This window comes from Phoca vitulina, unplaced genomic scaffold, assembly GCF_004348235.1.
Source record: "Phoca vitulina isolate PV1807 unplaced genomic scaffold, GSC_HSeal_1.0 scaffold125, whole genome shotgun sequence".
Classification (NCBI taxonomy): Eukaryota; Metazoa; Chordata; class Mammalia; order Carnivora; family Phocidae; genus Phoca; species Phoca vitulina.
This window is the reverse complement of record NW_022589828.1, coordinates 659,873-677,574: the sequence shown is the minus strand read 5'-3', so window position 1 is coordinate 677,574 and position 17,702 is coordinate 659,873. Positions and strand designations below refer to the sequence as shown.

The 17,702-nt window shown below is 37.0% G+C and overlaps 1 protein-coding gene and 1 pseudogene across 1 annotated transcript; one reads left to right on the top strand and one right to left on the bottom strand.

Annotated features, from left to right (window-relative positions):
• The first annotated feature begins 3,630 nt into the window (after positions 1-3,630).
• LOC116628666 lies at positions 3,631-3,753 on the top strand (annotated as a pseudogene).
• Positions 3,754-4,818: 1,065 nt separating this feature from the next.
• On the bottom strand, positions 4,819-5,803 carry LOC116628662 (olfactory receptor 2W3-like). The gene has a single exon (XM_032399025.1). The coding sequence runs from the start codon at positions 5,765-5,767 to the stop codon at positions 4,847-4,849; it is 921 nt and encodes a 306-aa protein (XP_032254916.1). The 5' UTR covers positions 5,768-5,803; the 3' UTR covers positions 4,819-4,846.
• Positions 5,804-17,702: the final 11,899 nt, after the last annotated feature.

The window sequence follows — 17,702 nt, the reverse complement described above, 5'->3', positions numbered from 1 at the left end:
TATTTCTCATGGTGTAACATCCTCCAGGTACACCTATGTTGTCATGAGTGACAGGATTTCCTCCTTTTTAAAGGCTGAATAATATTCCATTGTATGTATATGCTACAATTTCTTTTTTTTAAAGATTTATTCATTTATTTATTTATTTTAGAGAGGGGAGGGGCAGAGGGAGAGAAAGAATCTCAAGCAGACCCCTCACCAAGTGGGCAGCCTGGCACAGGGCCTAATCCCACAGCCCTGAGATCATGACTTGAGCTGAAACTAAGAGTCAGACGCTTAACTGACTGAGCCACCCAGGCACTCCATACCACAGTTTCTTTATGGATTCATCCACTGGTGAATACTTAGGTTGTTTCCATACCTTGGGACTGTGAATAATACTGCTATGAACATGGGAGTAAGATATGTCTTTGAGATAGTGAGTCATTTCCTTTGGATAAATACCCAGAAATGGGATTGCTGGATCATAGGGTAGTTCTACTTTTATTTATTTGAGGAACCTCCATACTATTTTCCATAGTGTCTGCACCAATTTGTATTCCCACCAACAGGGTACAGGGGTTTCCTTTCTCCACATCTTAGCCACCACTTGCTGTCTCTAGTCTTTTTGATAATAGCTAACAGGTGTGTCCATTGATGGGTGAATGGATAAAGAAGATGTGGTATGTATATACAATGGAATATTATTTAGCCATAAAAAAGGAAATCTTGCCATCAGCAACAATATCGATGATCTTTCAGGGTATTATGCTAAGTGAAATAAGTCAGAGAAACACAGAAAGACAAATACCATATGATCTCACTTATACGCAGAACTTAAAAACAAACAAAAATGAGCTCATAGATACAGAGAACAGATTTAACAGATTGTTGGTCGCCAGGTGGGAGGGTGGGGGTGAGCATAATGGGTGAAAGGGGTCAAAGGTACAAACTTCCAGTTATAAAATAAGTGTCATGAGGGTGTGATGTACAGCATGGTGACAATAGTTAATAATACTGTATTGCATATTTGAAAACTGCTAAGAGAGTAAATGTTAAAATTTCTCATCACAAAAGTAATTTATTAACTATGTACAATGATGGATGTTAACTAGATTTATTGTGGTGATCATTTTGCAATATATACAAACATCAAATCATTATTTTGTACACCTGAAACTAATATAATGTTATGCCAATTATATCTCAATAAAAAACCAAGAGAATTATTTTTAAAAGGCTATCAGAGACAGAGAAAGTTATAAAAGCATCCTGAGAAAAAGAGCAGATCACCTACAATTCTCAAGTTTTCTCAGACCACAGTGTGGATTTTGGCTGCAAATACACACATTGGCATACTTGAAGTTACAAATTTTCAGGAGAAAGCCTTCTCCTCACCCACCAGCCACTCAATTATTCTCCCAAGTCAAGAGGAACAAGTTTTTTTTTCTGTCTTCTGCACTATGGGTACATTTCTTATGCACCCTTCCCCCAAGGTGGTAGCCTTTTGAGGCCCCAGCTTTGTGTGATGGTCTCTTGTCAGAATTCCCCTACTTTTTTGGGCCATGTAGGTATAGAGGGATTTCTAGAAAGAGATACATGTCTTATTACTTGCATATTACATAATCATTTTCATAAGAAAGATACAGGATAATAAACTTGTTTATTCATTCAATCAGCAAGTATTTATTGAGTGTCTATTACATGCTAAGACCTGAACGATTTTGATTGCTGAGGATTTCAAATGAAGGCAGAGATAGAAGCCGAGGATGTTGCTAATGTTTTCAATCTTTGTAAATATTCTTTCTGTTGGAGGAAAAAGATGAATTGAAACAAAAATATTTTGCTTTACAAAAGTTGAGTTTGATTTATAAAAGTTAAATGTGTTCAGCACATAGATATGATTTTGGTGAGAAAATAATTGGAAATATAATGGCTGGAGTTTGGAATCAATTTTTGGCATAGAATTTGGATATGTGGATTATTGGCATAAGAGAGAAAAATGAAGCAATGTGAACTGTCTGATGGGAGTGACTGTGGACAGGAAAGTGAAGGTCTCCAGTGATAGAAACACCTTCTGAGTTGAAAAGTAAAGTTGTCCTTATCCTGCTTTACTCCAGAAAATCTCTCTTTTTGCATTCTTTTAAATGACCTTTACTACTTTTCTGCATGGATACAAAAGGATACTAGTTAATATGGTATCTAGCCCATAATCATGCTTAATATGCTTTTTAAGAAAAGAGATATACATAAACATCTCCAATAAAAAGAAAACAATACAATACAATTATTTGGTTAACTTTTATCTTATGCTTTGCTCCAAAGCTATGTCTAGCAATGCCCACTTGAAATTTTTAATTGATAAAGTAGCCATTTTAAGGTTTTGCCAGGGTAAGACCATTATTCTTAAGGTGAATCAGAGTGAGAAGACACTTTTGAATTTCTTTCTTTTTTATTAAGATTTTATTTATTTATTTATTTATTTATTTATTTAGAGAGAACGGTAGTGGGGGGAGGAGCAGAGGCAGAGGGAGAGGGAGAATCTCAAGCAGACTCCCCACTGAGCACAGAGCCTGGCCCAGGGACTCGATCTCATGACCCCAAGATCATGACCTGAGCCAAAACCAAGAGTCAAACGCTCAACTGACAGAGCCACTCAGGCACCCCTTGCATTTATTTCTAAGTGAAAATTAATCACTTTTAACTTTGCACAACCCCCACAAGGCTTGTGTGTGTATAAAGATCCATGTATGTGTGGCAGCACATACATGGCTTCCATATTTGTTTTTATTATTGTGACTTTTAACAATCCCTTCAATAAAATTTGTACTTAAAAAGTGAGGACACTTACACTCATCCTGATAAATTCAGGCATTTATGTTAAAATCTTAGCTCTGCTATATTTCTCAGCCATAAAAAAGAATGAGATCTTTTTTAAAAATATTTTTTAAATGTAAGTATAGTGGACACATGATGTTAAATTAGTTTCAGATGTACAACATAGTGATTCAATTTATCTATACATTATGCTGTGCTCACCACGAGTGTAGCTACCGTCTGTCACCATACAACTCTATTACGATATCATTGACTATATTTCCTATGCTGTACCTTTATCCCCATGACTTAAAAAAGAATGAGATCTTGCCATTTGCAACAACATGGATGGACCTAGGGGTATTATGCTAAGTGAACTAAATCAGACAGAGAAAGACAAATACTAGATGATTTCACCTAAATGTGGAATCTAAAAAACAAAACAAATGAACAAACAAACCAGAAACAGAACTCATAAATACAGAGGACTGGTGGTTGTCAGAGGGGAAGGGGGTGGGGGCATGGGTGAAATAGGTAAAGGGGATTAAGAAGTCATAAAATAAATAAGTCATGAAAATGGAAAGTACAGCATAGGGAATAGAGTCAGTAATATAATAATGTTGTATGGTGACTACCCTTATGGTGAGAGGACTGAGTAATGTATAGAATTGTTGAATCCATCCTATGTTGTACACCTGAAACTAATATAACATTTTATGTCAACTATACTTCATAATATAATAATAAAAATATGTAATATAATGATAAAAAATTTTAGCTCCACTATTCGTGGTCTCTTTGATTATAAATATGCTTCACCCTGCCTCAGTTTCCATCGCTTCTCGGCCTTTTGGCTAAGATCAAGTGTAGTACCCTGCCTCAGTTTCCTAATCTGTCAATGAAAGGATCTGGAATGGATTGTTTGTTTTCAAACTTAAATCCATGTTAAAACTACATGAGGCGGGCGCCTGGGTGGCTCAGTTGGTTAAGCGACTGCCTTCGGCTTAGGTCATGATCCTGGAGTCCCTGGATCGAGTCCCGCATCGGGCTCCCTGCTCGGCAGGGAGTCTGCTTCTCCCTCTGACCCTCCCCCCTCTCATGTACTCGCTCTCTCTCATTCTCTCTCTCTCAAATAAAAATAAATAAAATCTTTAAAAAAAAAAAAAACAAAAAACTACATGAGGCATTTTTTCTTTTTTAAGATTTTATTTATTTGACAGAGAGAACAAACGGGGGGGAATGGGAGAGGGAGAAGCAAGCTCCCCGCTGAGCAAGGAGCCCAATGTGGAGCTCAGTCCAAGAATCCTGGGATCACAACCTGAGCTAAAGGCAGACATTAACCGAGTGAGTCATGAGGCGCCCCCTACAAGACAGTGTTTCAACACAAATATTTCCAGACTTACTAAAATGAGAGCCTCAGTGGTTGGGACTTGAGAATCTATATTCAAAACAAACAAAATATCTGTCCAGATCATTTTAATACAGCTGATCATGAAAGAAAGCAGAGCTCAAATAATTTAAATATCATAGGCTGTGTTTAGGGTAATGGCTCTATCTTCCCCAGACAGTGAAATTTAAAGATATCAGAAGACAAAAAGTATTGTATTTTGGCACTCCACTGGCTCAATTCTGTTATAAAAATGACAATTACACAAAATACCAATGAGAAAAAAGATCATCATATGATTTTATTTGGGCATAACTTCAGTCAGCCCACAACACTGAAGCATTTATTCATAGTTTTGTTGGATTTTAATTACATGTGACCAACTTGGAAAGGAGGAGGAAAGATGATTTGAAGGGTAGACATAAGATATTATGCAAATTAAAATTTATGTCTAACCTAGTTTATCATCAGCATCATATTGGGGCTTTATAATATATATTCCTGAACTCCATCCCTGGAAATTTTTACTGGGTAGGTTGGAGGGTTTAAATGAATTCTAATAAATAAATAAATAAATAAATAAATTCTAAAATAACACTTCAAGAATTATTTATTTCTGGTAACTAAATAAAAGAAGCAGACTTCGGAAAAGTCACAGTCACCTTACTTTCTGGACACAAGCCTCCTCAGGGCACCATTTACATCCTTGTTTCTCAGTGTGTAGATGACAGGGTTCAACATGGGGGTCACCAAGTTGTAGAAGAGGGTAAGGAATTTCCCTTGGTCCTGAGAAGAATGATTTCCTGGTTGCATATACATATAGATAATATTCCCATAAAACAAGGAGACCACGGTGAGGTGGGATCCGCACGTGTTGAAAGCTTTCCTTCTTCCCATGGCCGACTTCATGCTCAGCACCGCTAGGGCAATGTAGCTATAGGAGACGAGGATGAGCCCCAGGGGCACCAGGACAATCATTACTGATAAGATGAAAACCGTGCTCTCCACAGCCACAGTGTCCACACAGGCAATTTTTATCAGAGCTGGCATCTCACATAGGAAATGTTTCACCTTACATCTTCCACATCGTGGCAGCCTCATGGTCACTGGAGACATAGCCAGGGAGTTGAGGAGCCCGACACCCCAGGCCACAGACACCAGCTTCCAACAAAGCTGAGGGTGCATAATGATGGAATAGTGGAGGGGCTTGCAGATTGCAGTGAAGCGGTCATAAGCCATGACTGCCAGGAGGACACATTCTGTGCCACCCAGACCCAGGAACATGAATAGCTGGATGGCACAACCTGTGTAACTGATGGTCTTGTCTGGGCCACCCAAGTTGAAAAGCAGCTGGGGGATGGAACTGGTGGTAAAGCAGAGGTCTAGGAAGGACAGGTTGGTAAGGAAGAAGTACATGGGTGTGTGGAGGCAGGGGTCCAGGCAGGATATCAAGATAATGATGATGTTGCCCACCAAGGTCACAAGGTAGAAGATGAGCACAAACACAAAGAGGGTCTGCTCTAGCTGGGGTCTGTCTGAGAAACCCAACAAGATGAACTGTTCCCGGCAGCTCTGGTTGGTCATGACAGTGGACCATCAGTAGAGGCCTGCAAGGAAGCAGATAGGAACACAATGCACTCTTACTGAAGTAGGCTAAGGGACTAAGACCAGAGTAATAACAAGTGCAAATAATTAAGTAAGATTTCAATATACTATGCCCATATAGATTGTACATTTTAGGAAGAATATCTCTTTTTATTAGCTTCTTTCGTTTCTTTTTGGATACCAAAAAAAGTAGAGATCATTGTAGAATTTTTGGAAAACACAGACATCTATAAAAGATGGGAAAAGGGTTTTCTGGAGGCAAGATGGCAGAAAAGTAGGGGACCTCATTTCATCTGGTACCTTGAATTTAGCTAGATAACTATCAAGTTATTCTGAACACCTATGACTTCATCCTGAGATGTAAGAAAAGAATTGCTGGAATTCTACAAATAGAAAAGCAACCACTTTTTGCAAGGGAGGAGGCATGGAAAAGTGAATCTGAGGGGATATATTGGAAGATAAATGGCAGGGGGAGGGAGCCTTCATAAGCCAGCTACTGGAAAGTGATATAGCCCCAGAGCACAAAATCAGAAACTTTAGAAGTCTACTCCAGTGAGGGATGTCCCTGCCTAAAAGGTGCTTAGGTGGCGAAGTGGGGCAGAATCCTAGGTGGAACAGTGTGGTCTCAGTATCCTTGAAGTCACAGGAAGACTGGGGGTGCCTGAGCCAGCAGAGTTCCCAAACATTGGAACAGAGAAACTGGTTATGGTCAGTGAGCCTAAGAGGGACTTCTCAGCTCCATTTGCAATAAACCTCCAACTGTGGCTGATCAGGCAACAGCTCTCCCTGCAGGGACCCTGCAAAGGACAGAAACAGGAGGACCCTCCACCTTTCCCTGGGAGGGGCAGCACGGGTGCCGGCACAACTGGGTGACTGCTCTCCATGAGGGGGCCCTACAAAGGGCAGAAATATAGGGACCCTCCACCTTTCCCCAGGAAGATTGGTGTGGGCATACACCACGGGAGTCTGCAGAGTTTGGTGCACACAAAAGTGAAAACTGCTTATCCCTGAGGGTTTACTGAAGAGAGGGGACTGCAATCTCTTGGCTCTGGGGCTGGAGATTGGGTGTGTCCATTTTTATTTTCAACCACCAAATAAGTGAGGAAAGCGTTGAGGGAAAAAAGCCACGTAGAACAACCAGAAGCAGCTCACACTGATCTTGGCCCCCTGGCAAGGGGCTGTGCAACTCTGCCCAGACAAAGACACCTGGTAATCAGTGCAATAGGCCCCTCTCCCAGAAGACCAGCTGAAACAACAGATGAATACCAAGTTTACCAAGCACACAGGACTCCAAAACTCTAGTGCTAGGGGAAAATAGTATATAGAATTCGAGGTTTTCCCTCATGATTCATTTATCTTTAAGTTTTAAATTTTCCTTTTCTTTTTTTCTTTTTTCCTTTTCAACTAGTTTCTTATTTTATCAACTCTTTGTTTTTAACTTTTTTAACTTTCATTTTTTTTTACATTTACATTTCATAAATATATTCTTCATTTTTGGCTTCCTTTCACTGTATTCAATTTTATTTTTTCTATATATATAAGTTTTGCTTTCTTTACAATTTTGGGATTCAGTGTCTTCTAACAAACCAAAATACACCCAGGACCAAGTGGATTACCCTGTTTTGTCCACCTGGGAGATTATAGTCTCTCCCTCCCTGCCTTTTTTCCTTTTTCTTTTCTTTTTTAGTTTCTGACCTCTTCAGATTTGTCTAGTGTGTATTTCTCTTGGGTTGTGGCTGATATTTTTTACTTTGTTCTCTCATTCATCCATTCTTCTCTGTGCAGAATGACTAGAAGGAGGAACTCAGAACAAAAGAAAGAACCAGAGGTAATACTCTCTGCCACAGATCTAATTGATATGGATATAATAAAATGTCAGAGCTGGACTTCAGGATAACAATTATAAAGTTACTAGCTGGGCTTGAACAGAGCATAAAATACACTAGAGAATCTCTTAGTGCAGAAATAAAATCTAATCAGGCCAAAATTAAAAATGCTTTAACTGAGATGTAGTCTAAATTGGATGCTCTTAAAGGTAGGGTAAATGAATCAGAAGAGAGAGTGGCATAGAGGACACAGAAGACAAATTGATGGAAAGGAAGAAAGCTGAGGAAAAGAGAGAAAAACAACTAATGGACCATGAGGGGAGGCTTCGAGAAATCAGTGATAACATAAAGCAAAACAATATTAGAATTATTGGGGGTAGAAACATTTAGCTGGCAGCAGATGTATCCACAGAGACCTGGCAGGCCAGAAAGGACTGGCATGACATACTCAGGGTACTAAATGAAAAAATAATGCAGCCAAGAACACTTTATCCAGTAAGGCTGTCATTCAGAATAGAAGGAGAAATAAAGCGCTTCCAGGACAAACAGCAATTAAAAGAGTATGTGATCACTAAACCAGCCCTGCAAGAAATATTAAAGGGGATCCTGTAAGTGAAGAGAGAGCCCCACAGTAACATGGATCAGAAAGAAACAGAGACAATCTACAGAAACAGGGACTTTACAGGTAATACAATGGCATTAAATTCATATCTTTCAGTAGTTACTCTGAATGTAAATGGACTAAATGCTCCAATCAAAAGACACAGGGTACCAGATTGGATAAAAAAGCAAGACCATCAATATGCTGTCTACAAGAGACTCATTTTAAACCTAAAGACACCTCCAGATTGAAAGTGAGGGGGTGGAAAACCATTTATCATGCTAATGGACATCAAAAGAAAGCTGGGGTAGCAATTCTCATATCAGACAAATTAGATTTTAAACCAAGGACTATACTAAGGGATGAAGAGGGACACTATATCATATTTAAAGGGTCTATCCAACAAGAAGATCTAACAATTATAAATATTTATGCTCCTAACTTGGGAGCAGCCAATTATATAAACCAATTAATAACCAAATTAAAGAAACACATTGATAATAATACAATAATAACAGGAGACTTCAACATCCCACTCACAGCAATGGGCAGATCATCTAAGCAGAAGATCAAAAAGAAACAAGGGCTTTGAATGACACACTGGACCAGATGGACCTCACAGATATATACAGAGCATTCCATCCTAAAGCAACAGAAAACACATTCTTCTTAAGTGCACATGGAACATTCTCTAGAATAGATTACATACTGGGTCACAGATCAGATCTCTACTCAAATCTCAAAAGATTGGGATTATTCCCTGCATATTTTCAGACCACAGTGCTTTGAAACTAGAACTCAATCACAGGAGGAAATTTGGAAGGAACTCAAACACTTGGAGATTAAAAATCATCCTACTAAAGAATGAGTGGGTCAACCAGGAAATTAAAGAAGAATTAAAAAAAAATTCATGGAAACAAATGAAAATGAAAACACCAGTTCAGAACCTTTCAGATTCAGCAAAGGTGGTCCTAAGAGGGAAGTACATAGCAATAATAGCCTCTCTCAAAAAATTAGAAAAGTCTCAAATACACCTAAAGGAGCTGGAGAAAGAATAGCAAATAAAGCCTAAATGAAGCAGGAGAAGAAAAATAATAAAGATTAGAGCAGAAATTAATGAAATAGAAACCAGAACAGTAGAACAGATCAAGGAAACTAGAAGCTGGTTCTTTGAAAGAATTGGTAAGATCAATAAACCCCTAGCCAGACTTATCCAAAAGAAAAGAGAAAGGACCCAACTTAGTAAAATCATGAATGAAAGGGGAGTGATCATGACCAACACCAAAGAAATACAAAAAATTTTAAGAACATATTATGAGCAACTATATGCCAACAAATTAGGCAATTTGGAAGAAATGGAGACATTCCCGGAAACTTATGAACTACCAAAACTGAACCAGGAAGAATTAGAAAACCTGAACAGACTCATAACTAGCAAGGAAACTGAAGCTATGTAATAAAAAATCTCCCAACAAACAGGAGTCCAGGACCAGATGGCTTCCCAGGGGAATTCTACCAAACATTTAAAGAAGAAACAATAGGGCAAAAATTAACAAGACAGGAAACAAGTGTTGGTGAGGATGTGGAGAAAGGGGAACCCTCCTACACTGTTGGTGGGAATGCAAGCCGGTGCAGCCACTCTGGAAAACAATATGGAGGTTCCTCAAAAACTTAAAAATAGAGCTACCCTACAACCCAGCAATTGCACTACTGGGTATTTACCCCAAAGATACAGATGTAGTGAAAAGAAGGAGCACATGTACCCCAATGCTCATAGCAGCAATCTCCACCATAGCCAAACTGTGGAAGGAGCTGAGATGCTCTTCAACAGATGAATGGATAAAGAAGATGTGGTTCATATATACAATGGAATATTACTCAGCCATCAGAAAGGATGAATACCCACCATTTGCATCGACATAGATGGAACTGGAGGGAATTATGCTAAGTGAAATAAGTCAAGCAGAGAAAGACATGTATCATATGGTTTCACTCATATGTGGAACATAAGGAATAGCACAGAGGACCATAGGGGAAGGGAGGGAAAACTGAATGGGAAGAAATCAGAGAAGGAGACAAACCATGAGAGACTCTGGACTCTGGGAAACAAACTGAGGGTTGCAGAAGGGAGGGGGTGGGGGATCGGGCAATTGGGTGATGGGTATCAAGGAGGGCATGCGTTGTGATGGGCACTGGGTGTTATATGCAACTAATGAATCCTTGAACACTACATCATATGGTGACTAACATAACATAATAAAATAAAATAAAATTTAAAAAAAAGAACATTACATCAAAAACTAACGATGTACTATATGTTGGCTAACTGAACATAATAATAAAAAATACCTAAAGAAGAAATAATGCCTATCCTTCTGAAGCTGTTTCAAAAAACAGAAATGGAAGGAAAACTTCCAAACTCTTTTTATGAGGCCAGGATTACCTTGATCCCAAAACCAGACAGAGATCCCATCAAAAAGGAGAATTACAGACCAATATCCCTGATGAACATGGATGCCAAAATTCTCATCATGATACTAGACAATAAGATCCAACAGTACATTAAAAGGATTATTCACCACAACAAAGTGGGATTATTCCTGGGCTGCAAGGGTGGTTCAACATCTGCAAATCAATCAACATGATACACCACATAAATAAAAGAAAGGACAAAACCATATGATCCTCTCAATAAATGCAGAAAGAGTATTTGACAAAGTACAGCATCCTTTCTTTATTAAAATTCTCCACAGTGTAGGGATAGAGTGAACATACCTCAATATCATAAAAGCCATCTATGAAAAGACCACAGCAAATATAATTCTCAATGGGGAAAAAATGAGAGCTTTCCCACCTTTTCTCTTAAGGTCAGGAACATGGCAGGGATGTCCACTATCATCACTGCTGTTCACCATAGTACTAGAAGTCCTAGCCTCAGCAATCAGACAACAAAAAGAAATAAAAGGCATCTGAATTGGCAAGGAAGAAGTCAAATTCTCACTCTTTGCAGATGAATGATACTTTATGTGGAAAACCCAAAAGACTCCCTCCACCCCAAAATTGCCAGAACTCATACAGCAATTCAGCAACATGACAGGATGCAAAATCAATGCACAGAAATCAGTTGCAGTTCTATACACTAACAATGAGACTGTAGAAAGAGAAATTAAGGAGTTGATCCCATTTACAATTACACCAAAACCCATAAAATACCTAGAAATAAACCTAACCAAAGAGGCAAATGATCTGTACTCAGAAAACTATAGAACACTCATGAAAGAAATTGAGGAAGACTCAAAGAAATGGAAAGACGTTCCATGTTCACGGATTGGAAGAATAAACATTGTTAAAATGTCTATGCTACCCAGAGCAATCTACACATTCAATGCAATCCATATCAAAATACCATCAACATTTTTCACAGAGCTGGAACAAATAATCCTAAAATTTGTATGGAATCAGAAAAGATCCCGAATAGCCAAAGGAATGTTGAAAAAGAAAAACAAAGCTGGTGGCATCACAATTCTGGACTTCAAGCCCAATTACAAAGCTGTAATCATCAAGACAGCATGGTACTGGCACAAAAACAGACACATAGACCAATGGAACAGAATAGAGAACCCAGAAATGGACCCTGAACTCTATGGTCAACTAATCTTCAACAAAGCAGTAAAGAATATCCAATGGAAAAAGGACAGTCTCTTCAATAAATGGTGCTGGGAATTTTGGACAGTTACATGCAGAAGAATGAAACTGGACCATTCTCTTACACTATACACAAAGATAAACTCAAAATGGATGAAAGACCTCAATGTGAATCCATCAAAATCCTAGAGGAGAACATAGGCAACAACATCTGTGATCTTGGCCACAGCAACTTCTTGCTAGAAACGTCTCCACAGGTAAGGAAAACAAAAGTATAAATGAACTACTGGGACTTCATCAAGATAAAAAGCTTTTGCACAGCAAAGGAAACAGTCAACAAAACTGAAAAGCAACCTATGGAATGGGAGAAGATATTTGCAAATGACATATCAGATAAAAGGCTAGTATCCAAGATCTATAAAGAACTTATCAAACTCAACACCCAAAAAATGAATAATCTAGTCAAGAAATGGGCAGAAGACATGAACAGACATTTCCCCAAAGAGAACATACAAATGGCCAATAGACACATGAAAAAATGCTCCACATCCCTTGGCATCAGGGAAATACAAATCAAAACCTCAATGAGATACTACCTCACACCAGTCAGAATGGCTAAATTTAACAAGACAGGAAACAACAAATGTTGGTGAGGATGTGGAGAAAGGGAAACCCTTTTACACTGTTGGTGGGAATGCAAGCTGGTGCAGCCACTCTGGAAAACAGTATGGAGGTTCCTCAAGAACTTAAAAATAAAGCTACCCTAGGACACAGCAATTGCACTATTTACCCCAAAGATATAAATGTAGAGATAGGAAGGGGCACCTACACCCCAATGTTCATAGCAGCAATGTCCACAATAGCCAAACTATGGAAAAAGCCCAGATGTCTATACAGATGAATGGATAAATACAATGGAATATTACTCAGCCATCAGAAAGGATGAATACCTACCATTTACATCGATGTGGATGGAACTGGAGGGTATTATGCTGAGTGAAATAAATCAATCAGGGAAAGACAATTATATGGTTTCACTCATATGTGGAATATTAAGGAACAGCCCAGAGGATCATAGGGGAAGGAAGGGAAAACTGAATGGGAAGTCATCAGGGAGAGAGAAAAACCATGAGAGACTCTTAACTCTAGGAAACAAACTGAGGGTTGCTGGAGGGATCGTGGGTGGGGGGGATGGGGTAATTTGGTGATGAGCATTAAGTAGGGCACATGTTGTGATGAGCATTGGGTGTTACACCCAACTGATAAATTATTGAACACTACATCTGAAACTAATGATGTACTATATGTTGGTTAATTGAATTTAAATTAAAAAATTAAATAAATAAAAGATAGGAAAAGATTATCCATACCCCAGAAACAACCACTACTGCAATATTGACTTATTTCCTTTCAGTCTTTTCTTGAATACATCTAAATGGTAATGTGTTTATAAATTTTATATTCTGGATTGCCTTTCACTCAATTTTATATTGTGAAAATTTGCCTTGGTTTTAAAATTGTACAAAAAATAATCATGAATGTATGATTATTATAGCTGTGTCATCATTTTCCAAACATTTCTCTGTAGTTAGTCATTAAGGATATTTCCAATATTTTAAAGGTTTTGAGAGAGATTGTGGAAGGACCTGTTTTACTGCACTCTAACTAACATGTTTTTCCTTAAATCTTTGGCAGTCATTTGATCCCCCAATAAATCTCATATTTTTAATTTGAAGTTATGAGCCATAGAATCGATTCAGGTTTTTGATGCTTATTAGCTTTTCACATTTGGGAAAACATTTCTTTGTCACTGAGCTGCATTGTCACAGATCACAGAAGTCTTCCAACAGAACTAGGAAATGACCATTTGCATATCAGGGAAAATAGGAGTAAAGGCTGATTTTCTTTTATTCATTGGAATTCAAGGCACAACTTTTCCATTTGTGTTCAACAGCTGAATCTATAACAACAAATAACTTCTTTTGTAAATAATGAGATCCCTTTAGTAGAAAGTAGTACTTTCTACTTTATCCTATGTTCTCGTTCTCCTCACCTACAAATATGTTCACATATTTCATAAAATTTTGATGTTATGAAGGACACAATTATGTAAAGTTTTCAAGGAATATCATATTTTAACAATTTCTTCCTTTAATGAGCAATGTTCATAATTATACTTTTTAACTGGATATAACTGAGACAGACTTATAGTTGTTAATCACATCAAATTCTAAAATGGCATAAATTAGAAAATGTCTAAATATAATCATTATATAAATATAAAACTTACATTGATATAAAAATAAAATGATATGATAAAATTATAAGTGACATAAATATAAAATGATGTAATTCTATTTATATCATTTAGAGTATGTACTTATATATTTATAAAATATAAATTTATATATATACTTACTTATATGATTTAGAAATTTTAATACATTGACAGAGAATGCGATCTTGTTGCTTTAAAATTATATGCTTTTTTTTTATACCCAAGAAAGAACTAAATGCCAAATAAGATAGAATCTAGGTAAATAAATTTTTCACATTTCAAACTGATCAATTCAAAAGTCATAAATGTGTTCTTTATAAAAAACATTTCTATGCACAAGAAAAATCTCAAAATCCTTTTAATACTTCCTGGAACCAAAGATTCCCTTGATTGCATTATGTAGTTGAAGAAGTAAAAGTTTTAGTTTCATTTTAATGTGTCAAAGGCATTGCCAAAATCACATACTTTAAAACACTCAAAGATGATCTTATGACCTATCACGTAAAGGACATTTCTCAGCACCTCGAATGATTAATGATGTCTGCTGTGCTCTATCTACAGAATATGGTGGGGTGGGTTTTTTTGTTTTGATTTTTGTTTTTTTAAGTAGGCTCCACACCCAACACAGGGCTTGAACTTAAGACCCTGAGATCAAGACCTGAGCTGAGATTAAAAGTCAAATGCTTAACCAACTGAGCCAACCAAGCACTGTACAGAATATGGTGTTTTGAGTCAGAAGACTTTGACTTGGTGCTATGTGGATCGTCCTGTGAGCCACCTCTTGCTCAGGTGCATAAAGAGCTTTGTGAATCTGCCAGTAACCACTTTAGTTAAGTAACTAGTTCCTACTATAGTTGGTGGACCAGAGAGATCCGGGAGAGGCAGGAGAGAGTGAAGGAGCCACATCTCAATCTCCACCTCTGAACAAGTAGCTCATACATATTGATGTCTTACACACCATTACTTTTGTTTGTAAAGGACTTTGCACATAATAAACCGTGCTAGAGATATTAGTTATTACTATTATAAGCAGGAAAGACCAGGTCTATATTATATATGACCAAGACAAGAACTTTTCCCATGCTATTTGGAATATGAATATTAACTGTGTTATCAGCAAAGACTAAACAATTTAAGCCAGTTTAAATTAATTATAACTGTATAGATGACTTGAGAAGCAAACTTTTGACTAGATGTTATACCCTAAGTGATCTGAAGAGAACCCTGATGATCTGTATGTCAATACAGCCTTAGGTCAGAAAAATTAAGATTAGCATCTGTGAAATAAACATTACTAAAAACATTTATATTAATAAGTCATTCTGTATCCAATAAATATTTATAGAGCTCCTATTATATATCACTCACTGTGTTACATGCTAGAGATACACTACTTACAAAAATAGATAGTAATTTACCTCATTGATTTATAGTCTAGTGGGAGAAACATTCATCAAAAACTCACACAAATCAATGTATAATGACTAATAGTATTATTAAGCCCTGACTTACTGCCAAGCACTGTGCTAAGTATTTTCTTAGACTGTTTTATTTAATCCTCATACCTGAATTTGAAGGATATAGGTACTAAGTAACTTACCAAGGGTGCACAGTTAGGAAGTTGTAGATGTGGGATTCGGGTCCAAGCCTGTTTGACTATCAAGCCAAGTTTCTACACACCGTGAGACTGAAATAGAAAGATAATTCATTAACCCATGACCTCAGTAATCTTCCATTTGATACAATTCAGGTGAATCCAATGATTTGCGTCCTTTAATCACTGGTTTGGTCTCAAGTGAAGAAGAATGTCAAAGAAGTCAATGTAAGACAAATCAACCTAAGGAAATATTACCAAAACTCAGTTTTCTTAAACAAATAAGAAATACATAATTATTAATTGGTTCACAAATTGCTGGATTTTAAATTAAAAAATAAGTGATAAATTCATACACAACTATATATTGGCCAATATAAATTGCTAAAAATAACCTTTTTTGGAAAACTGGATATTGCAAAGATAACCTAAAACAATTATTGAAAAGGATTATGATTGAAATTATTAGAAGACCAACATGAAAATTACATGATCACAGAGCACAATAGTTAAACATGCATTTTGCAAATATTTTAAATCAATAATTACAGCCAGAATATATATTATTTTATCTATCAATTGATCTATATTGGCAGATAGTATTGGTTGCTCTTATTTTTAATTATCTAAATCAATAATTATGACCAGAATATATATTATATTTTATGTGTACTTTATATATATTTTTTCTACCTATATTGGCAGATACTATTATTTTTTAATTATTTATTTTATGTCATAAAATATGTTATTTTATATGGGTTTTTTTTCTTACTTATTGAACATTGATTTTCCTTAGGTGTCAGATGGGTAGAAATGTGTGTGGACACATGGGAAGAACTATGATTTTCTGTCTTATCTCTGTGATAAGTTAATTTTGCTAATCTGATTCTCCTTCACCTGTTAGGGATGTAGAGGTGTTAGAAAACTTAAGTCAAATTTGACAAACAAGAGTTAGCTGCTGGAAAGAGCTGGGAGCTGTCCCATAGAGGAGAGGTGGAAGGAAGGCAAGAGAGACAAGAAATTTGTAAATGTAGTGAAAAAGATAGTTGAGAGTCAACGTAGTGGTATAGAGCCCAGACTTGAGCATGGTTTCATATCCTAGTAATGCTATTGAGTATAAGAGACCTCGGGCAAGTTATTTAAAACACTCTGTGCCTCAACTTTATCATCTGTAAAATGGGCATAATAATAGTTCTTACTTCGGAGAGTTGTTTGGAAGATAAAACGAGTTAATGTGTTTATATTGGGTTAAGAATACAGACACCAAACAAATAAATGTATACTTTTAATTTGTTGAATTATTTACCAGGACTTTTTTACTCTATCAGGCACACTGACTCTAAACATGCTCAGATATATCCCAATTACAGGTCCAATAAAGCTTCAGTTCTCACGCAGATTGATTAGGCTATGGGAAATTGTCAGGCTCCAAACACGTGACAAATTTCAAAGAATTACTATGAAAATTTGGAGGTGAAATTTGTTCTGAAATTTGCGAGTGTAGGATGGATGAGGTTGTCTTGATGATGCTCTCCTACCATTAATGTGTCTCCACGTTCTCAGTTTTGGGAAGGCAGCAAAGTTAGGGTGAATCTACTTCGGTCAGAGCAATGCTAGTTTGAAGGCTCAGCTTGGTGTGTAGCTACGTGGCCTCAGGCAAGTTACATTCACATGAGTGAGTATCCTCATTTGTCTAGCAGGATGACAACAATAGCAACAACATCCCTTATCCTGATGTAAAGATAAAGAAGTTAACTTATGAAATGTTTATAATTCTGCCTAATAACATCATTCACTCAAAGGCCTATTATTATCACAACAGTTATATTCCTTGTAAGTGCTTCTGGCCATATGTGGTTCAGGAACTGCTTGGCTTTAAAGGAGGGTTGCTTTGTTGTGTTTACATATGGTATTTATGGGTTTTATTTCTTTCATCAAGGCAGCATTCTGGGAAGAAAGAGAGCTAT